This window comes from Lutra lutra, chromosome 16 (assembly GCF_902655055.1).
Source record: "Lutra lutra chromosome 16, mLutLut1.2, whole genome shotgun sequence".
Lineage (NCBI taxonomy): Eukaryota > Metazoa > Chordata > Mammalia > Carnivora > Mustelidae > Lutra > Lutra lutra.
The window spans coordinates 230,573-251,776 of record NC_062293.1 but is presented as its reverse complement, the minus strand read 5'-3'; the positions used below and the strand labels follow the sequence as shown (position 1 = coordinate 251,776).

Genomic DNA, 21,204 nt, shown 5'->3' with positions numbered 1-21,204 from the left:
CTCCAGAACTTCTTCATGTTGAAAAACTGAAAGTCTGTCCCCGTTGAGCAGGGACTCCTCCTCCCCACCCCCTCCTTTAGCCCTGGCGCCCATCGTCCTACCTTCCATCCCTAAGAATTCGATTCCTCCGGGGTCCCGATGTAAGTGGAACTGTACGGTGTTTGTCCTTCTGTGACTGGCTGACCGCACCGAGCATCACCTCCTTACCGCGCGTCCGTGGTGTAGCAGGTGAGGGGATTCCCTTCCGTGTGAGGGTCGAGTGACACTCCGCGGTGTGTACCGACCGCCCTTTCTTCACCCGTCATCTGTTGGCAGACCCGGGGCTGCTTCCACCTCTTGGCTGTTGTGCAGACGGCTGCCGCGGGTGTAGGTGTGCAGATCTCGCCTCAAGACCCCACTTCCAGCTCCTGCGGGTAAATGCCCAGGAGTGGAATTACTGGGTCATGTGGTAACCCTGTTTTTAGCGTCTGAGGAGCCCCCAGAACCATCCTGGTTTTCCCGGTGGCTCTGCCGTCTTATATTCGCACCCCCACCCGCCCCGCTCACAGCTTCAGTGTCCCTGACGTGGCGATCTCAGCGGACATGAGGCGTGGCTCGTGGCTCTGATGTGCGTTTCCCTGGGGACTGTTGGCAGCGAGCACCTTCTCGGGGGTCAGTTGGCTACTTGTGTATCGTCTCGGGAGACACGTTTCAAGTCCTTTGCCCGTTTTTTAATCCAGTGCTTGTTTTCGTTGTTGACTCATGGGGGTCACGTGTCCGGCGCCGCTCAGTTTCCAGATACGTGGTTGGCCGGTGTTTTCTCCCACCCCGTAGGCTCTGTTGACGACGTCCGTTGGTAAACTGAAGTTACAAATTTTAATGCGGACTTACTTTTATCTATTATGTTTACCCATTTTTACTTTTGAAGAAGTGGTTTTTTTCAAGAGATTTTATTTATTTATTTGACAGAGAGAGAGAGATCACGAGTTGGCAGAGAACCAGGTAGTCGGGGAGGGGAAAGCAGGGTCCCCGCCGAGCAGAGAGCCCGACGTGGTGCTCGATGCCAGGACCTGGGACCATGGCCTGAGCCGGAGGCAGCGGCTTGACCCGCTGAGCCCCCGGGCGCCCCCCCCCCCCCCCCCCCCGGTTTTCACTTTTGTTGCTTGTGCTCTTAGTGTCAAATCCCAGAAGCCATTATTAGATCCAACATCAGAAGCTCTTCCCTCTTTTCCTTGGAGTTTTGTAGTTTTAGGTCTTCTGTGTAGGCCATAAAGACAGCAGTTTTAAGTGGGGAAAGGTGGTTGTGCTTGACGTGGCACTAACTGGGCAGGACACACGTAAATGTACCCGTTGGAGTGGCCGCCCTGCTGGCCTCCCTGGGGCTTTCTCCCGCTGAAACAGTTGGTTCTCTGCTCTGAGACCCGTTAGTCGCTCATTCTTCAGAAACCGCTTCCTGAACGTTGACCACATATTTCTGGGGGCTGCAGGGGTGCAGTGCTGCTTGGCTGGTGTTACTGAGTGGTTAGTGTTGGGCATGGTGGTCGTGGGTGTGTGGTGTTGAGATTCTTGGTGCCCGAGACATCCCTGCCTCCAAGAACTCTGGTTTGCTGTCAGCAGTGGACACCCTAAGCCGGACCTGGGGGCCCAGGAGGGGTGGGACGTGGTCCTGCCTGGGTCCGTGGGGGCTTCCTGTTTTCATGTTTCTGTGTTCACTCCGTGCTGATGGATATCAGATGGTTACTCTTCAAAACACGAAAGTCCTCTTTTGCATGTTTGTTTCCATCTCAATGTTTTTGTCCTGTTTCCGTGTTGTCCTGTCGTCACCCAAAGCCTTGTCGTTACAGTGATGACTGCTCTCTTCCTCCGTGTCCTCCTGGCGTCTAGTGCCTGGGGGGTAGCATGGGGTCAGGGTTGGGTCAGAGGCCATCTGGCCCCAGTGGGCTCAGGAGGGCCTCGAGGTCCCACTCACCGGCCCTGGGGGCTTCTTCCGTCGTTTGATGGGCTGAGCACGCCTGCTGTGTTTTGGTTGGAGTGATGTGTGCCTCCCATCTGTTAGCTTGAGCCATGCGACAAGGCTCCTGGTCCTCCCAGTGTGGGTTTCCTGTGGCTGTGCCCAGTACTCCTGTATTCTGAACCCTTGGGGTGTGGGAGGTTGGAGAACCCGGAGACGGAGGCAGTGCGCCGTGCCGGCCAAGCTCAGGCCTCCGTTTGGCGAGTTTGCTTGTCCGTGTCTGTTACAGTCACAGGCTCTTACTCATTTGCTCGTTGGTGTTTGTTTTGTTGGTGGTTTCGAGCGAGTGGGTCGTTGACACTCCCGTGCTCTGTGCTCTCTTCACGAGTGCGGTAAAGCTCGAACCATCAGAATGAAGGAACTGACCGTCGTCTGCGTCCCTCCCTCCAGGGTCATCAGAGAGCTGTCTGCAAAGGCTCTGCACAACCTGGCCCAGCGAGCTCCTGAGTACAGCGCCACTCACGGTAGGTGCGCCGGCGTCCTGCTGCTGCCACGCTCGCGTCGGCTGTGCGCGTGGCGGGGGTGGGGACGCGCCCCGTGCTGGGGTCCGGTCCGGACGGCTGAGAGTGACGTGTTTCTCTCTCGCTGAGAAGTGCGTGAAGGACTGGTCGGTGCTTGGTCGGGGACAGGACAGAACCAGATGTCATGAGCGAGGCGGCCTGTGGGCCCTGGGGAGCCGACGGCTTCTGTTACGGGTCTCATGCATTTCAGGAGCAGCTTTTGTGGACGGTGATGGTGAAGTGACTCACAGTGTAATAAGTGACCAGGGAGCTGCTTCCTGGCAGCCCCCGGCTGTGGGACTAGCCCGCCGTGCTGTTTGCCGGCTCTGCGGGAGAGGGGATCCGCCCGGTCCGGGGCGATCACGCCTGTTATCGTTAAGGAAAGCGCCCATGTTCCAGAATACATAAGCGTCTCATTTCAACGTAGGGAACCGTATTCAAATTGCTTTAAGTCATGCTTATTCTCACTGTCACTGGGTAACTGGTGGTCACGCTGTGTTCTTTAGGGGTTACTGATTTCACTTCTGGGTGCCCCTCACACGTCTGGGCCAGTAGTTCCTAAAGGCCTTCGGCTTCATGGTCTGTTCCCAAAATGGGCTGGCAGGGTTCTCTCACTCACCTGTGATCGGTCATCTTCATGGCCCGAATGAAGGGGCCCTCGTCCTTTCTTCCTGGTTGCAGAGCGTTAACAGGGCAAGGGGTGGCCCCGGTTCTTGAGCTCTGGCCGTGGCCGGCTGCTGTGTTTGAGTGCCGCTGGGGTGCCGCTGGGTGTTCAGGGAGGTGGAGGCTCAGAGGGACACGGTCTTCCAGGTCGGTGGGGCACAGGTGGTGTGATCGTGACTCCTTGCGGGTACCCTACCAGCCCATAAGGGGACTCTGCTTTCTGTTCCCAGAGCACCACAGTCACGGATGCATCCTTTGCCCTGAGCCGGGGCGGGGGCGGGGCGGGGGGCATCGGGCTCCCAGGCCGCACATGCCGCACTGCTGGAGGGGCCTGCCGCTCTGCCTCCGTCCTGCTCGGTACCCAAGGCAGAGCAGCTGCTGGCCATTTAGCTACAGCAGAGACTGGTTCTCTCTCTCCACTCTGTCGCTGCCCTGTGTCTTGGGGACCTGGGGATCGGGGAGCTCCCCCTGGCGCCCCCCTACCCCCTGGCCCATTCTGCTCAGTTCTCTGGGTGCCAGGGAGGGTTTGGCGTGTTGACTCGGGTTCAGTCATGGCTGTTGCGCTCGTGGCCCTTACAGAGGTCACTTTCCCTGGGTGTGTCTCCCCTCCGGATCCTGAGTCTGTGAGTCTGACACGTTACCCTCTGTGCACCTGTTGACGTGTAGTCTGGCCCTTGTCCTTGCAGTGCTTCCACGTCTGCTGTCCATGACGCAGAGTCTGGACTTGCACACGCGGCATGGAGCCGTGCTTGCCTGTGCGGAGGTTGCCCGTGGCCTGTACCGACTCGCGGTTCAAGAGGGCAGGTAAGAGAAGTGCCACGGTCCCACGGAACCCGCGGTTGTGAGCTGGGAGCCCCATCCACCTTCATGTCTGTTTACCTGTGACAGTGCCACCGGGTCGTCAGATTCCCGTGTTTTAGCTGATGGAGCTTTTAGTGTCTCTCTCCTCCCATGAGCCGTGCCACCTCTCCGGCTGAGGCCACTGATGGCCTTAGGTGTCAAGTCACTATTTCCTTACATCTCCTTGTCTTTCTGGGTATCGAGTTAGGTTATAAAAGCAAGGTACGTTTTCAGAGAGGGTAGGGAGTGGGCCGTATAATCGGTATTCTCTGCTCATTAGGACTTTCCATAATTTAGAATACCAGAACATAGAAGTGGTAACATTTCCACTGAGAACCTTTCTGGCTGGTGGAGTTCGTTCTTTCTTTTTTAAAAGATTTTATTTATTTATTTGACAGACAGAGATCACAGGCAGGCAGAGAGGCAGGCAGAGGGAGAGGGGGAGGCAGGCTCCCTGCCGAGCAGAGAGCCCGATGCGGGGCTCGATCCCCGGACCCTGAGATCATGACCTGAGCCGAAGGCAGAGGCTTAACCCACTGAGCCACCCAGGCGCCCCTGGCTGGCGGAGTTCTAACAAACAACGGGGGAGCACGTGCTGTTGGGCCATCGGAGTGGTCCCAGACATGCTGTGTTTTGTAAGTTTGTAGGGCTGCCATCTGGGTTTCTACTGCTCTTTCCAGCCAGCTTTTCCACAAAAGCGAGAGCTCGCAGCACACCACGTGTCCCCCACCTGTGCTCTGGATTATAGTTTGAGGAGCGCCGTGTTCTAGTCCCATCACATCACTCTGGATGATCCCCTGGGCACGTGAGGCAGGGTGCTGGCGACTAGCCCTGGAGATTTGGTCGGGTTCACCCCTTTGTGCCCCGCAGCCTAGGCACACACTGTCGAGCAGCTTAGGGACGTCCACGTGGGGGTGAAATGGCACCTGTGGGCCAGGCCGAGGACTTGGTGTGGATGGCAGTGCCTTATGTGGTCGAGCGGAGCCCAGGCGAGAGGCAGAGCTCTGCCCAGTGCAGTGGTACAAGACACACCAGGGCCTGGAGAAGCTGCCGCAAGGGCAGGTCAGAGACACCGGCGCCCGGGCTTTTTCTGGGGACTAGGACGTGGGCGGCCTCTGTCTGGGGTGGACCCACACCCCAGACTCCCAGAAGGAAGCAGGTTTCAGCATAAGCCACTTGGTTTGTACCAACAGTCTAGGCACAGAGAGTCCCCCTTCACAGGGAAGGATGGGAGGCCTCCTGAGATCCAGGTTCCTGGACGCAAGCTGAGGGCCACCTGTGCCTTTCCAGGGCGGCAGTGAGGCCACTGTGTGAGCTCTTTTCTGGTCACCAGGGCCTCAGCTCAGCATCGGACAGTCATGTGGGCTGCCGTGCGGCCCTGCGGGTCTCGGCTCTCCAGCAGGGGCTCCTTTTGTCCCCATCCCAGGGCTGTGTCTGTCATCGGCAAGCTGCTGCACGGGTCACGGCTTTACGGGAAGGCCCATACACCTGCCTCTCTGAGGAGGCGCTGCTCTAGGGGCTTACGCTCTGCACGTGTTCGGGGGAGCTGGCTGGGCACCCGGACAAAATGCAGACCTTTCCGAGCCCACGGCTCCTTTGGGGCTTGTAGTCCTCAGGATCTCAGCTGTTGTATTTGAACCCTTGCAGGCCTGTCGCAAGCTACCTGGATGGAGTGGCCGTGCAGGGCCTGAAGCAGATTCACCAGCAGGTTTGTGCGCAGCCTGCCGGACTGCCCCTTTCTGCAGGTCCCCTGGTACCTGGGACTGTCCCCTGCCCTTACAAGCCCTCTCCCCTCTCCAGCCCCGATGGGAGCCCCAGGGAGTGATGGGGACAGGTCCCTCTCAGATCGGTCCTGGGGCCCGTTGCTCAGAAGCAGGTTTCTTCTTTGGCCTCACTGGCGGCTCGTCTGGGGTCCGGGGCCTCCTGGAGCCGGTGCTGCTTGGGGCAGTGCAGCTGACAAGGCCGCTCCTCCCCCGGTGCTCGTCTTTCTGAGCTGCCTGGCTGTACTGGTCCCCTGGGAGCCCAGCGACTCTGGCGTGTCCCACGCCTCTGTCATGGGCGTGGCCTGTTATCGTGGAGGCGGCCCGTAGAATAGCGTGATGGCCTTGACTCCCACCTGTGCCTCCACAGTGGGACTGCAGTCTGGATGGGCACCCAGCATCTGTGTTGGCACATCTCAGGGTTGGGGGGGGACGTGTGTCCATTTGTGTGGGTCTTTGAGATTTTCCAAAGCTCTGCGATTCGGAAGAGGTGAAGTGTGAACTACAGGCCCGATGTTACCAGGTGACCTCAGAGTCACTCAAGACGACTTAGATGGGCTGAATGTCTGTTGTTCCAAAGAGAGTTCTGTGTTCTTGAAGATTTGTCTCTGTGCGTATAACGCACCAGTGATGCGGATCGTCATTTTGCGTGTGCTACTGACTTCATGATTTTGGCAAACCCACGCCGTGGGGCTCCTGAGGGTGGAGTGTGAGGGCGCGGCGGCTGGGTGGGGCGTCCTCTGCGCTGGGGGGTCCTCTGTGGAGGGCAGGAGGCAGCCGAGCCTGCCCCCTTGAGTTTCTGGGGGACACGAAGGTGTGGACCAGGCTCCATTCCATCTTGGGGAGATGGGTGCTGGTGGTCCCGGCTGCCCCAGAGGCTCTCTGGGGATCCTGGAATCAGGATACAGGTTGCTCCTGGCTCCCCTCTCTGTGCCTCGGTTTCCCCTTCCAAGTGGGGACACTGGAAAGCAGGCCATCACAAGGAGCTTGCCGGGAGTGGGGTGGGCCCCGCCATCAGCTCTCTGAGGAACCCAGCCTGAGAAACACTTGGTCCTGCTGTGTCCTCCTCACCCCTGCCCTCGCGCAGTGACTGTCTGTACCTACTGTGTCATTTAAAAAAACATCAGTGAACTTAAATAACTCTTACTTTTCGTTTTAGCTCTACGATCGTCAGTTATATAGGTAAGCTTCACAAACCCCACGTTCTTGTGTTTTGTGTCTTGAAGGAAAAGGTTCTCTGTCAGTGAAGGTGGGGCTGGCCTGTTAGGGCTCCTGTCCAGTCACCCCACGGGTGAATTTACCTGGCCTGTGCTACTTTATCTGAAGGGGCATCACACTCAGAAGATGTGAAGGCTGAACTAGCCCCGTTGGTATTTCTAAGCTTTAGTGTGGTTTTCGTGTTCTGTGGTACACGTGGAAGTGCGTGGTCTGATGGGCGCTGGTCGTGGCAGATGCCTGTGTGGCTGCAGCCCCACGCCAAGCAGCGTGTGTCACCCTGACGCTTTCCTCCCGCCCCCGCGGTGTTCCCAGCCCTGCGGCCCCATCTGAGCTCTTTGTCTGTGGTGCTGCCTCTTGTGGGTCTCGAGCAGCTGGAGTCGCGCTGGGACGTCCTTACGGTCGGGCCGCTCGCACGTAGCGTGAGGTTGCAGGGTTTGCCTGTGTGTGGTGCGCACCGTGGTGTTGCCTCTGTGTCACCGTGCTTGGCGCGTTCATCTGCCCACCAGGTTCCAGGGGGTTGGGTTATTCCAGCTTTCGGCGACTCGGGATATGTGTGCTGTGAACGTTGGTGGTCAAGTCTTGGTGTGGACGTGTGTTTCCGCTTTTGTTGGGTTAATCCCGGGGGATTTTTAAGGTCCCAACAGACTTGTCCAGAGGGCTGTGCTGTCTGCGTCCAGCAGCCGTGTCTGGGAGTGGTCCCTGTCCTCATCACGCGTGCTGGGCTGGGAGCCGCCCCTGTGGGTGGGTGTGCAGAGGCCGCCCGGCACAGCCCTGAGTCGCGGCCCCCTGCCGGCGGGTGACCTTGGCGTTTCTCCTGTGTGACTGGGTGTCTCATCTTCTGTCTTCGGTGAGGTGATGGTTTGCATCTTTTGCTTATTAAAAAAGTCACGGTCTGTCTTCTCACCGAGCTGTCAACACTCCACATATTCTAGATGTGAGATGGGACTTGCCTTTTCATTTTTCGTAGTGGCTTTTTTTTTTTTTTTTTTTTTTTTAAGATTTCGTTTATTTATTTGACAGACAGAGACCACAGGTAGGCAGAGAAGCAGGCAGGGGGAGGCGGAGGCAGGCTTCCTACGGAGCAGGAAGCCCGATGTGGGGCTCGATCCCAGGACCTTAGGATCATGACCTGAGCCGAAGGCAGCCACTGAACGACTGAGCCACCCAGGCGCCCCCATCTGTTCTGTTTCTTAAATTTGGTTTCAATTTCTCCTGGACTCAGCGGGCAGGTGACCCTGGGCTTGGCTCCCCACCCCGAGCCTGGGAGTGCCCGTGGCTTGCCCATTTCTTTCCCCACAGCAGACTGTTTTCCACATCAGGAGCCTTCCTTTCCTAGCTCTCATCCAGTTTCTGAATTGCTTAAGGCAGAAGGGAGAGAGTCCTGTTTCTTTGCTAATGGGCATTAATGGGTCGTTTCCTCGGGCTGATGGTGGTAATTTGTCCCTTGGTGTCCCAAGAGTAAGACTGAGCAGTACTTGGAAGCTGTGCCATGTGGCTGTGTGTGCGGTCATGATCATGGCCAGTAAACCTGAGTCAGAATGACCTCATCTGGAGGATGGTCACAGCACATTCGCTGTCGACTTCTGTAAAGGCCGTGTTTGCTGGCAGTGAGAAGAGTGGGTGGGCTGCAGTTTCTACCCCTGGCACTCAGTGAGGGTGTTTGATGTTGTGATGTCCAGGAAAAAGATTCTAACTCTGAATGTTTTCATTAATTTTCAGGGGTCTAGGAGGAGAACTCATGAGACACGCAGGTAGGTCTGAGCCGTGGGCTTGCACGTGACAAAGTCCTAAGGCGTTCGCCTCACTCTCTCTAGGACTGCCTGGTTTTTGTGGTCCTCTGGGTCGGAGTTTCCCTTGCAGCACGGGTGGTCACACACTGTAGCTCCCGCGACCGCCCGCCCACCGCCGCCTCCACGCCGGCCTGTTCACTGCAAGATCGTTGGGCTCCCGTGTGTTTCGATGTATTTTGGTAGCCACTGGGTCAGCGGCTGGCTGGGGTGGGTGAACAGCGGGGTGATTTGTCTTTCCGTCTTCTGTGCAGCGTGTGGAACTGTACGGCGGAAGGTAGTTTTTCAGATTATATTTGGGTGTTCACAGGGAGCTCAGGCGGTGCCGGTGTGTGAGCTTTCCTGGAGCCGGCCCAGCTAAGCCCACAGGAAAGCCCAGTGCACCTCCACTTGTTGGGCTGGGTTGTGCGCAGGCGGGCGGTCCTGGATGCAGGGAGCCCCTCACCAGGGAGCGGAGAGGTCAGGAAGGGCCTGTCGGCTCTGAGGGCAGGCCCCTGGTGGGCACGTGGCCGGGGCTGGGCTGGTGGGGGAGGGGCGGCACCGCCAGTCCTGCGTCCCTCCCAGGCTCCCTGAGGGCGCCGTGCACTGACCTCCAGCCTGGACCCTTCGGCGTGTGTGCTTGGTGGTTCCTCTTCTTCCTGGAGTTCTTGGCCCCGTGCTTCTGGAACAACCCACCGCACTGGTTCTCACTGTCCCTTGTGTGTCCTTCCTCCCATGTGGCCTGCCCTGCCCGGTTGACACCCCTAGCACTGTCCCTTTCCCCTCCCCACCCCTGAGGGGCCGTCTATTTCTGCCAGCAGTCACCTCGCGGAGGAAGGAGCTTGCAGTGTGCTGTGCTGCTCTCATTTGCCCCAGATCCTTTCTTCACAAAGAGCTGTTGGTTTCCGACTTCCACTTCAGTCCTCATTCGGGGTTCTTGGTTCTACTAAGGAGGAGTGATCACATGCAGATCTCGCGTGGCCGCAGAGCAGGTCTCGCCGAGCTCCCTGTGCTCCCTGTGCTCCGACCTCAGAGCCGGTCTGCAGGCCTCTGACCCACCAAGCTGTGCGTGGCTCTGTGCTGCTCCGACCTCCATGCACAGCCCCAGATGGCAGTGGGGACTTCGTGCGGGACGGGCTTGTGTCTCTCTGCCCCAGGAGCAGCAATGTGGCGAGTGCTGCCCCAGAGAACGGGACGGTCCTGGCCAGTGGGAGGACGCCGGGGATCCCAAGCAGCCACCAGGCTGACGTGTGCTGGGCTCCTTGAGGACGAGGTGGTCCCTCGGTCAGTGAGCAGGAGGTGTGTGGGTAGGGCCTGGGTAGGACAGGCAAAGTAGGCCCTGAGGAGCCGAGGGCACAGTGAGGGCGTGTGGGCAGGATCGTGGGGCCATAGCTGGTCACAGCAGAGGTCTTGAAGTGTTCTGGTGTGGTGGCAGGGTCGGGAGCTGTGCCCCCAGGATTGCCCCGCATCCCCGAGTCAGACCACACAGGACAGCACTTGTCTGACCTGCAAGCACGAAGAAGTCACGGGCTCCTGGGACTCCATTTGAAAAGCGACATCATCTACATGCGAGTCTGTGCCCTTGTCGCCTCTGCAGCTTGGCTGGGCCCAGGGGCACAGGCGACCTCAACAGGGCACGTGCGGCCCAAGGGGCAGCAGGCGCACAGCCACGCCCGCAGGGGAGGAGCTGCCAAACAGTGAGGAGACAGGGTATGCTGCAGCCGCGCGCCATGGCAGTGCCGGCCCGTGAGAAAGACGACGGGGGCCACTCACTGAGGAGACGCGGCAGGGGAGCCGTGAAGGCAGAGCGGACGCTGGGGTGCAGAGGGCGGGCCTCGGACAGGCAGGGGCAGCAGGAGAGCTGAACAGAGCTCCTTGCAAGTCTGAGTCTGTTGTGAAAGGGGCGCCCGTCTCCTCGCGAGGCCGGGGGCCCTCAGATCCCCAGCGGTTTGTTAACAGGCGCAGGTCTGCAAGGCTTCTTCCAAGTAGGTTGTTTTCTTTTAGGTGTTTCTCTTTACAAATGCAAGGAGGGAAGCCCTCACATGCCGTGGACCGTTCCACACGGTGCCAGGAGGCGAGCCTGACGTGAGTTCCACGTCCGTTCCTATCGAAGATGGCCTGTCAGCAGGACCTGAGGGCTGTGTCCTCCCTGACCCCGCTTGCCCCAAAGGGCCTTATCGGCCACACATGGGCTGCTGGCGGCCAAGTGCTGAGGTGCTGAGTGAGCATCAGGTCCGAACGGGGGAGTGCAGGGAGAAGGCCGCGTCCCGCAGCCCTCGGCCGGGAGGCAGGGCCTGGGTCGACTTCCCAGATTCCTGTCTGCGCGTCCTGGCTGGCCCGCGGCAGCTTCTCTCCCTGTGAGCTCCCGTGTTCCCGTGGGCTCGCCGGAGTCACCGGAGAATAAACTCCAGACCCGGGAGCTGATTTCCGGGAGCTGACGGCTGCAGCCGCTGAGGGGCCAAGATCAGCATGTGGCCCTCGGATGCGCACTTGGTCGCTGCCCTCGGGCGCAGAGCTGTCCCGGCTGCCTGCACACTGCCTGCGGCCCGCGATCCGCAGCCCCTTCCTGCATCTCCCGGTGGGGCTCGAGTGGGGCTCGAGTGGGCCCGGCGCAGGCTCTCCAGGGGGCCGCCAGAGCCAGGCTGCAGTGCCCCGCGGGCCAGGCCGCTGGAGGCACGGTCCCTGTCGACCGCGAGGGTTCCCGTGCCGCTGTCAGTGCACTGGGGTCCCAGCAGGGAGCAGGGTGGGCCTCGTGGAGTGGGGGGGCTGTGTGCGCTGCGCCTGCTGCTGTGTGGGCGCGGCTCCCCGGCCCCAGCGGCTTCAGCACCCCCAGGCAGTGTTGGGCCTGTGTCGCCCACCGTCCTGGCTCGCCCTCAGCAGCCCCAGGCAAGCGGCTTCTCAAGCCCGGAGACGACGGCAGAAGCAACGCGGGGACCGCCGGGCCCTTCCTCACGTGCTGGCAAAGTGCACCCCGGAGTCTTGAGCCAAGTGGGCTGCCCCTGCTGGTCCCCGCCCCCCCCAGGGCAGTGCGTGGTGCCGGCCTGTCCCCTAGGCCCACCCAGCCGTGATCACTGGGGGAGCAGGGAGTCACTGCCTGTTCTCAGCTGCTCTCTGGGGCGTTTGGGAAGGCTTGAGAGGCGGCCTTCCTCCCTCCTCGTTCCCCGGCCGCACCCACCACTCGTCTGTGCCAGAGTCATGACGACATAGAGAAATTCTTTGTCTTGTGCAAAGAGGAAAGGAAAAAAAACCCTTACTGCTGCTGTGCTGTGTTCATATCCCCGGAAGGTTGCTGTGGCTCGGGGTCTGTGGGGGGTGCCCTCCACCTGCCCCTCCCACTTTCCCATGGTGCTCTCTGTTCTAGGGGCTGCCTGGAAGGGGGCACGTGGGGGGCACATCCTGGGGTGCTGCTGCTCTTGGGTGGGGTACCGCTTTTGGGCCAGTGGGAACTGTTGCCAGGTCGGTACAGGGGACGGAGGAAGGCGAGGTCCTCTGGGGCGTGTCAGGATTGTCACTTTGTCACCGAGAGGAAGGAAGCCGGAGCATTTTCTTGAGCACATACTGCTGATTTGGTTCGTAGTGTGGGACAGGAGGACCCAGACAAGACCGTCCTGACACGTTAACTCTTGTCATGTCTTCCAGTTTTATACATGTTTTAAGTCACACAAGACATTACTGTTTTATGTCGTTAAAATTCATATGTGTGCCCACATGCCTGCCTTTTGAGAAATCTTCTTATTCCTTTTTGCATTTCTGAGCTTCCAAAGGGCCCTTTTCCTTTGTGTTCCATGTTCTTGTGTTTTCCATGGCGTGTGTCTGCTGGCCATAAGCCTTCTGATTTGTCTGAAATGTCTGTTTTCATCTTTATTCCTAAGGGGTATATTGATGGGTGTGGAAGCCAAGTTCCATATTGATTGATTTATACTTTAAAGACAACTGTATTATTTTCTCAGTTTCTTTCCTGTTTTGTTGAGAACGTACCTGTTCCTCGCTGCTCTGATGGAGACAGTCTGTGAATCTTCTCCGGCCCCTTTGTGTCTGGTTTGCGCGGCTCACACAGCACACGGGAGTGCCGAGGCTCTGTGACCCGTGTGCCGGCGGGCTGTCTGGGTCGCGTGCGGAAGAACTCAGCCGTTGTTTCCCCAGTTACGCTCTTCTGCTCTTCTTTGTCCCACACCATCCGGCGCGCCAGGCTCGGCAAGGCCAGACCTGCGTCTCCGGCCTTCACGTCTGTCCTGCCTCCTCCCTTGCCTGTCCGTTTCCGTTGGGGTTTGGCCCCACAGCCCACGTCACGGGCTCTCTCTTCCGCTGGGTCTTGTTATTAAACCCGTCATTGAATTTCTGGTTCCTGTGTGTGTGTGTGTGTGTGTGTGTGTGTGTTGAAGTAGGCTCCACACCCACATGGGGCTTGAGCTCATGACCCCAAGATCAAGCCTGAGCTGAGCTGACAGTTGAACGCTCAACGGACTGAGCCACCGTGTGCCCTCTAATTCTCGTGATTCTGCTTCAGAATCTGTTTATTTTTTAATAGTTTCTGTATTACTGTTACAGTTTTTAATGATTGCTTTACCCTTTTTTGAACAAAATGAGCATTTAAGATCTGTCTAATAATGCCGTTGTCTAGAGTTTATGTGATTGTGGTTGCGTAGGACACTGTGTGTGAAGACTTGGAGAAGGGCTTGGAGGCTCAGGACTGTTCGCTCCCCTAGACAGTCCCTCCGTGGGCTTCTGGCTGGAGGCAGGGGCTGTGAATGGACTGGGGCGCGTGCATCCCCATCAGGGCCTGAGTGGTTCTGTGTCTAGGTTTGTGTAGGATGTGGTCCTTCGGATTCAGAGCCTGTGTGAGGGTTTCCTGGCTTCTGTCAGGAGCTCTGTCCCAGTGGCCTGTAAGGGCTCATGGGCATTCTGGCCATCTTCCTGGGTTTTCCCGTGCGTGCCTTCTCTGGAGTCACCCCAGCTGTTTGGCAGAAGTGGCTCATCTCAGAGCTGTGGCCCCAGTCTCTGCCTGGGGCTCTCTGTTTCCTTGGCAGCTTTCTGGTGATGGAAGTGCATAGTTTCCTTTGGTCCAGCTTTTTAAAAATGTCGTCTTGGCTGGTGGGTTGATCTGAATGACCTAGTCTGTAACTTTTTTTTAACCTTTTATTTTGAAGTGATTGTTGACTCACAGGGAGTTATAGAGCCCTGTGTTTTTTGTTTATTTGTTTCTAAAGATTTTATTTTTAAATAATCTTTACACCCAACATAGGGCTTGAACTCACAGCCCTGAGATCGAGAGTCACACACTCTTCCCATTGAGCCAGCCAGGCACCCCCCCCTCTCTTTTAACTTGATAGAATACATTTAAAAGTTCACGTGCAGGACAAATCTCCAAGAAAATTATTTTTTAAAAATATTAACGGTTGGGGGCACCCAGGTGGCTCAGTCAGTAAAGAGTCTGCCTTTGGCTTGGGTCATGATCTGAAGGTCTTGGGATCGAGCCCCACGGGGCGGGGGGTTCCCTGCTCAGTAGGGGTGCTGGAGGGAGGGAGCCTGTTTCTTCCTCTCCCTCTGTCCTTCCCCCTGCTCCTGCTTTCTCTCTCTCTCTCTCCAGATAAATAAAATCTTTAAAAAAAAAAAAATATCGAGGAGTTGGATTTTCCAGTCCTTAAAACATTCTAAGACCATTCAGAGCAGAGTGGGATTTTCTTCAGAGCAGGCAAACAGGCTGGTAGAGCAGAACACAGGGTCAGAAGCAGGTGCCGATGTGATGACACGCATGAGATTTGATATGTGACAACACAAAGTACTTCCTGTGCTGGTGTGGAAGGTGGCTTATTGGGGAACGATGGCGTCACGAAGGGAAAGGAAGAAAATAAAACCACAACCCCACCTCATACAGATCCAGAATTAAATTTCTGATTAAAAACCCCAGTACAAAAAATACAATTTAAAAAGCTTCAAAGAAATTTTAGGAGACGTTTAGGATAGCGTTGGTCCCTAAAAATCTTAATTTGGAAAATTTCAAATCTGCGCAAAAGTGCAGAAAAAGCTCGTGGAGCCGGCGTCAGCCGTGCCCGCGTTCCGGCGAGTCTCGTTTGCCGCACGTCTGTCCTCCCTGCGTCGCGAAGCGGACCGACGCCGCGCCTTGAGCTCTTGCTCCGACACTCCTGCTGGCGAGGGCCGCGGTGCCGTTTGCTCTGTTCTTGGCTTCTGGGACACGGCCGCCAGCAGAACGGGAAGGAGCTGCAGAACGCAGTGTGTCCGCACACGTACCGAGAACTGCGTGTGTAAGCCAGCAGGTGCAGCACGGAGCGAGAGGAAACCCTTGTGCTGCGGTGAAGGGAAGGGTGACTGTTTATGGGGTGCGCAGAGCCCTAAAAACGGCCAGAGCAGATGCAGGGAGATCGTGCGTGAGCGCAGACCTGGAGAGCCTGTGCCCTGGCGGCTAGTGCAGACCGGTGTCCCGCCTCCCCCGGCAAGCGGAGCTTGGCGGCTCCGGCCCCGGCTCTGGCCCTGGAGCATGCCCGCCCCAGGCTCTCTGGTGCGCCCGCCACTCTGGGCATCCCTGCTGAGGCTCGGCCTGCAGAGCTGTGTGAGGGCACACGGACCGTCAGCGTCTGTAGGCACTTGTGGCCACTGCCGGTGCAGTGACTGAGAGCAGAGCAGGGAATACTCGCCCGTCAGGGGCCTTACTGGACTAGTTGTTCTGCACCCATGGCATGAGGTCTCCAGGTGTTGGTTCTGTCGTTGGAAGAGCAGGGTGGTGGCCGGAGGGTCTCCCAGGGCTAGGCGGGACCTCATTCCTGGGCCTGGGTACTGGGGAGTCAGAGCTGTGTGGAGGGGGACCAGCTCATCTCTGGTCGGTGGCACCCCTGGCACACGCCGGCTGCGCGGTGGCACTCTCACTCCGTGCTGGCTGGCGGCACTTCAGGGCATGGCTCTCTGGCTCGTGGATTCCTGCGTGGTGGCCGCAAGCCAGCACACTGTGAACTTCAGGGAGAGCTGTTGTCAGCACAGGGTCTGGAGGCACTTGTCCTGCTCGTCTTGCTGTCCAGCTCAGGCCTGGTGGAGGGACAAAAAGGGTGGGGGTGTAGAGAGACCCTGGAAAGGGGTGTCCGTGGGGAAGCAGCACTGTTCCTTCCTGTTCCTGTTGAGGCATGAGGGTGGGTGTGGCCGTGCCAGGTGCCCAGGGGTCGTCACCAAAATGCCGGTGGCGGTTTTTTTCTCTGATGTTTTTTTGTAGTGTTGCAGTTTCTTCAGCAAATACAAATTATTTATACCATCAAGAAAAAACCCTACTGTATCCAGTTCAGTGTGACGGCTGTGGTGGGTACAGGGCCTCCCTCTTGTGAGTGGGTGATCGGGGAGAGGGCTCCGGAGTGGCTGTGCTGGGGGCATGGAGTGCGCTGGGGTGCAGGGCAGCTTGCCGGAGCGGTGGGCCCGTCGGGGTTGGCAGGCAGAGCGGCAGGAGAAGGCAGCCTGTGGGAGGGCCGCCAGGCGGGCACTCACAGCTTGTGGGCTCCCCCATGCACTTTGGTGGTTTTCTGTGCCGTGGGTGGTGTCTTTAACCTACTGATTATATTGGACCAGCTTCTGCCCACGGCTGTGGTAATCATTTCTTTAGTTAAAAAACTGACACGTCATTCACAGAGGACAGGAATTTGCCCAGAATTCTGACACCATAGCTTGTCCAGGAACTGTCCGATCAAGGGTTACAGCATTGCTTTCTCTGGTGAGAGCGTGCGGCTCAGTGCTCTTGACCTGCCCTCGTTTTGCCCCTCAGCAGACTCCCGGGCGCTCACCTGTCCTGACCTAGGCGGACTGCGAGTGTGCGCCTGTGCCGGGACCGCTTCTGCCGCCTTTGGAGACCCCCTTTCCTCCTGTGTTAGCGGCTTCTCTGTGGTCCTCATCTCAGGCAGGTGCCACCGCTCAGGGGCACTTGCAGGTGGCGCTGGTCCCATGAGCACATGCACCCTCTGAATCAGGCTTCATCCCTGGGGATTCGTGTTGGGGTCTCATCTGTAGCCATGGCTCTGTGGCTCCACGTGGCCCTGGGGCTCCCTCTGCCTGGGCCGGATCTGGAGCAGGTTCTCTGGGGCTAAGGATGGGCCGGGGCTGCTGCCAGACTGGCCGGACAGCAGCACGGACGCATCCGATGTGGGGGGAGGGGTCTGGTGCGAGCAGCTTGGCTCCCAGAAAAGGCAGGACAGGTGCTGCCGTGGGCGTTTCTGAAGACTTGACACTGCATTTGTCCTTTTTCTTCCTAGTGTGCGTTTTAATAGAAAACTTGTCCCTTTCCAAGATGCCTTTTAGAGGTGACTCTATAATTGGTAAGTGCTTTTCTTCTGCATGTAGACTCACATTGTAGACTCAATGTAGACTCACATTGTGGCATTTCCTCCCAGAACTTTTTCAAATTAAGAAGTGAAAATGCACTGTCTGGGACAGATAAGCCGTTGTAAACAACGAGCCTCCCCCACGCTCCTCCTCAGAATGAGAGTCTTTCCCGAGTCTCCTGAGAGGTCAGGCTCCTTCCGTGGAGCTCCGGTGGCAGCTGTCCTCTGTGCCGGCCAGTGTTGGCCGTCCCTCGCCCCGACAGACGCATGGTGTAGGCCTGCGGGACTCGGGGTGCAGGTGGGATGGTTGAGGACCCACTCCTGTGGGGCAGTGGCCAAAGCCCTCCACCTTCTACAGCACGTGGCCGCAGGGAGGCAGGACGCTGTCCCCCAGCAGACTTTATTCTGTGCTTTTGTGGCCTGAGGAGTTCTGGGACCAGGAGACTCTTCCCCCCCCCCCAAAAAAAAAAACCCCAAAGAATTGGGAAAATTCTGCATTCTTTGGTCATATGGGATCTAATTGAGTTAAATATTTAGGGCTTATTGGTGGGGGCCCAGGGGCATTGTTTGAGGGAGAGGTGCTTCTGGAAGCGACCCCTGCAGCTTGCAGTGGCGAAGGAACAAAGCTCTCTCCTGGTAACAGTTTAACATTTCAGCAGCCCAAAGAGGGCTTTCTCCCTCCAAGTGGAGGGGCCTTGGAATGGTGTGCCCTGTGTAACGTCTGCCTTAGACTTTCTCCACACGCGTCCTGAAGCTAACCCACTTTAAGAGGCAGAAGATCTGTTGTTTGAATTTTATCTCCATGTTCTCAGTCGATAAATGAGTCTTTTGTTCCTTCGACAGATGGTTGGCAGTGGCTGATAAATGACACATTGAGAAACCTCCATCTTATTTCGAGTCATTCTAGACAACAGATCAAGGTATGGTAAGCGAGGTTTCTGTTGCGTTCTATGGAACGGACATTCGGGGCACCTGGGTGGCTCCGTGGGTTGAGTGTCCAGCTCTTGGTGTCAGCTCGGGTCGTGATCTCAGGATTGTGGGCTCACGCCCTGTGTTGGGCTCCTCACTCAGTGCAGAGTCTGCTCAAGATTCTTTCTCTCGCCCTCCGCCCCTTCCCCTGCTCATGCACGTGCTCGCGCACTCTCTTTCTCTGAAGTGAGTAAATAAAAAAATCTAAAGGAAAGTGACAGTAACTTTTTTTTTAGTGTTTGTTTCAAAGAACTATGTGTGTCTTGAGTCTGTTTTATACATGAATGTGATCACTGATAAATGCCATAATTCTCTTAGGAATTCTAGATGGTCTTATCTATGTAATTTATAATCAGGAAAATTGATGCAGCCAATGATGACAGAATATTATTTCAGTTTTACATGACAGTTTCTGGTTTAATTAGATTCAGCTTCTGAACATCTCTCCTGTGTGTCCCTAGTGACTCTTTACTCAGGTGGGGGTTCTGTGTCCTGTTGCGTGGCAGAAGGTGGGGTCAGAGACTGCCGTGGCGCTTGGGTACGGGTGGGAACTGCAGTCCAGGTTCCTTGCCCGAGAGCGCTGGCTGTCGTGAGCGAGGACAGGGTGTGTGTGTCCGGTGGCCGATGTGCTGTCGTCCAGTCCTGGGACAGGTGACTTTGGCCTAGTGGAGCTGTGACAGAGGTCCTCACGCAGGGGTTGACGGGCTTTGGTATTGAGGGTGGAGAAATGGGAGTCCGTGTTGATTTCCCAAATGATTAATTACCCAGCCTCCTGCGTATGCTGGTTTTTTTTTTTTTTTTTTTAAAAGGAACTTAATCATTCTGTAGAACCCAAGTACATCACTGACGGAATCTGAGCGCTTTGTTGTGAGGCCTCCAGGCTCCCTTGCAGGAACAGTCCCAAAACTGATTCCCAGCAGCAGGGATTGTGCGCAGGTGACATCTCATTGTGACGCTGCCTTGTGTGCCCTGTCCCTGAGCCAGTGGCCCTCCCTGTGTGGCCTCTGACCCCCTCTCTGCGGGGCTGGGCTCAGCAGCCTGCTCTGGGGAAGCAGGAGAAAGAACGTGAGGATCGGCATTTGGCCCTTGCTGTCTGTCTGGCCCTGAGAGGCCTACTTGAGCACTGGTCCTCTCGCAGTGGATGTGTTCTGGGCGGGGGGGGGGGGGGGGGGGGGGGGGGCGGGTCCCGGGGGCCGAGGCTGCTGCCACGTCAGCTCCCACTCTCCTCCCCCCGGCCCCGGCCCTGCACCTGCTCTCTAAATGAGGCCTGTATGCTACTTCTGTGTGTATGACACACACTTTGCCCTTCACAGATTCTGCTGGGAAAGAAAAAAAATGCCCTGTTTTATTATCAACTGTTTTATAGAGATATAAAGAAGATGTTTACATCGAAGGGAAGAAATCCCATTTTCCACGTAGATTATTAGTTGCAGGGAATATCGAAGTCGTTATTGTATCTGACGGTGGTCAGACATGCTGGAAAGGAGGATGTGATTCAGTTTCTGTTTGTTTGAAACTTAACCACTGGCCTGATAGCAGAACGGCCCCACGGCTGGGGCGCCCGGGAGGCTGCCCGGCACATTCACGTCCCGCTTTGTTTCAGGAAGCGGCCGTCTTGGCCCTGGCTGCTCTCTGCAACGAGTACTACGCCCTGGAGACCGGGGAGGCGGACCCCAGCAGGCAGGGTGAGTGGGCCGCGGGGGCTTCCAGCAGGACGCGGGCGTCCCGAGTCTGGGTTTTAGAGCGCTGCCTCCTGCTGCAGGCGGACAGGGTGTGGGCGCCGCGCCGAGATGGGGTGGGGGACATGGGCCTGCTGCTCTCCGATGCCAGGTTTGTGTAGCTGCTCGAGGTGTCCATCCCTCTCCCACTCTAGACCGGTGCTCATCGCCCCGAGAACAAGCGTGATGCGCACCATGCAGAGCCTGTGCGTCTGTCAGTGGCGCTCCCTGAATGACGTTTCAAGTCTGCTTCCCCACTTGGCGCTTTGGGGGTTCCCGCTGTGCACGGACGGAGCGCCTGCCTTATCTGGCCTCCGAGGGAGCCTCCTGTTTCCTGTTTGTTTGTCCCCGTGTTTCCCTTGGTGTTTGTTCCTTGGGTCCTTCCTCTTCCTTCTGGTCCTCGATTCCGGGGTCCCATCGGCTCAGAGGGTCTGCCTCTGTGTCAGGGCACGTCCTGCTTCCCTGTCTCCGATGGCATCGGTGACTTCTTTAGGGCAGATGTGGTTTTCAGGTTCCCATAGGCACAGAGCCACAGTTTCCTGGTGCGGGTCCTTGGCGTGTGCGTGCACTTTGACCTTTCTGGTTCACAGAAGCCTCGCTGCCCAGCATCGCCTCAGTTAGGTTTTCTGGAACCCTCTTGTGGTGGTTTGTCCGACCTGTGATGGGTCTTTGCCAAGAAGCTTCGTGTCCACCCCCTGGGGGCCCTGTGGTGTCCTTGTGCCCGACGGTCACTTCAGAAGCATAGGGGACACTTGTAAATCATTTTAAGTGGTAAAAATCGTGTGTGCAGTAGCCTAAATCTACTTTCTGTGATTTTTTTCAAAAATAAAATATTCTGTGATGTGATCTTCTGACAGACTTTCCAAATTGAGGACATTTGCCCTTGACCATGGGCGGCGTCACACAAAGAGGTCGTGACATCGTTTTGTATCGAGTCTGTTTTTGAAAATTGGGACGGTGAGGTCACATTTCACTTTCTGCCTCAGAAGAGAAGGTGGCGTCACCATGCCCGCTGGAAGAGCAAGTGGTGTGTCCCTTCCAGGGCGCGGAGACCCCAGCCGGCAGAGGTGGCTGCGCTGGGGCGTGCACGGGCGCTCCTTCGCTGTCCTGACGTAGGCCCTTGAGGTTTCTGTGCACGTGATCCCCTGGTTGTGCTGTGTTGACACCCAAGTGGTGAGGACGAGAGCCGGTCACGGTGGGCAGACGGGTTGCGGTGCAGCCTCCTGGCCCCTCCCGAGCAGCGCTGGTCTAGGACAGCCCTGTAGCCCCTGCCCTTCCCACCATGACTGCCCCTTGAGTCTGCCCTGCACCCTCTGTTCCTGTCCCTGTTTCACCCCGACAGTGGCCTCCCCGTCTCGGGGAGCGTGTCTGTCTGCGCGCAGTGTGCTCTCAGCCCGCCTGGTTGCACGTCCCGCGGTGGGGGGCAGCACGTCCCCTGTGCGTGATGCTGGGGAAGTGGACACCAGCA

At 57.4% G+C, this 21,204-nt stretch overlaps 1 protein-coding gene across 2 annotated transcripts in view; it reads left to right on the top strand.

Annotated features, from left to right (window-relative positions):
* Window positions 1-21,204, top strand: part of TBCD (tubulin folding cofactor D) — a 155,390-nt gene that overhangs the window by 114,595 nt on the left and 19,591 nt on the right. For both annotated transcript variants that reach the window (XM_047709329.1, XM_047709328.1), the window contains exons 19-26: window positions 2,381-2,454; window positions 3,840-3,957; window positions 5,641-5,701; window positions 6,913-6,935; window positions 8,691-8,722; window positions 16,981-17,043; window positions 17,893-17,969; window positions 19,622-19,703. In XM_047709329.1, coding sequence (XP_047565285.1) covers window positions 2,381-2,454; window positions 3,840-3,957; window positions 5,641-5,701; window positions 6,913-6,935; window positions 8,691-8,722; window positions 16,981-17,043; window positions 17,893-17,969; window positions 19,622-19,703 — 530 coding nt within the window. The remainder of the gene's footprint in view (window positions 1-2,380; window positions 2,455-3,839; window positions 3,958-5,640; window positions 5,702-6,912; window positions 6,936-8,690; window positions 8,723-16,980; window positions 17,044-17,892; window positions 17,970-19,621; window positions 19,704-21,204) is intronic.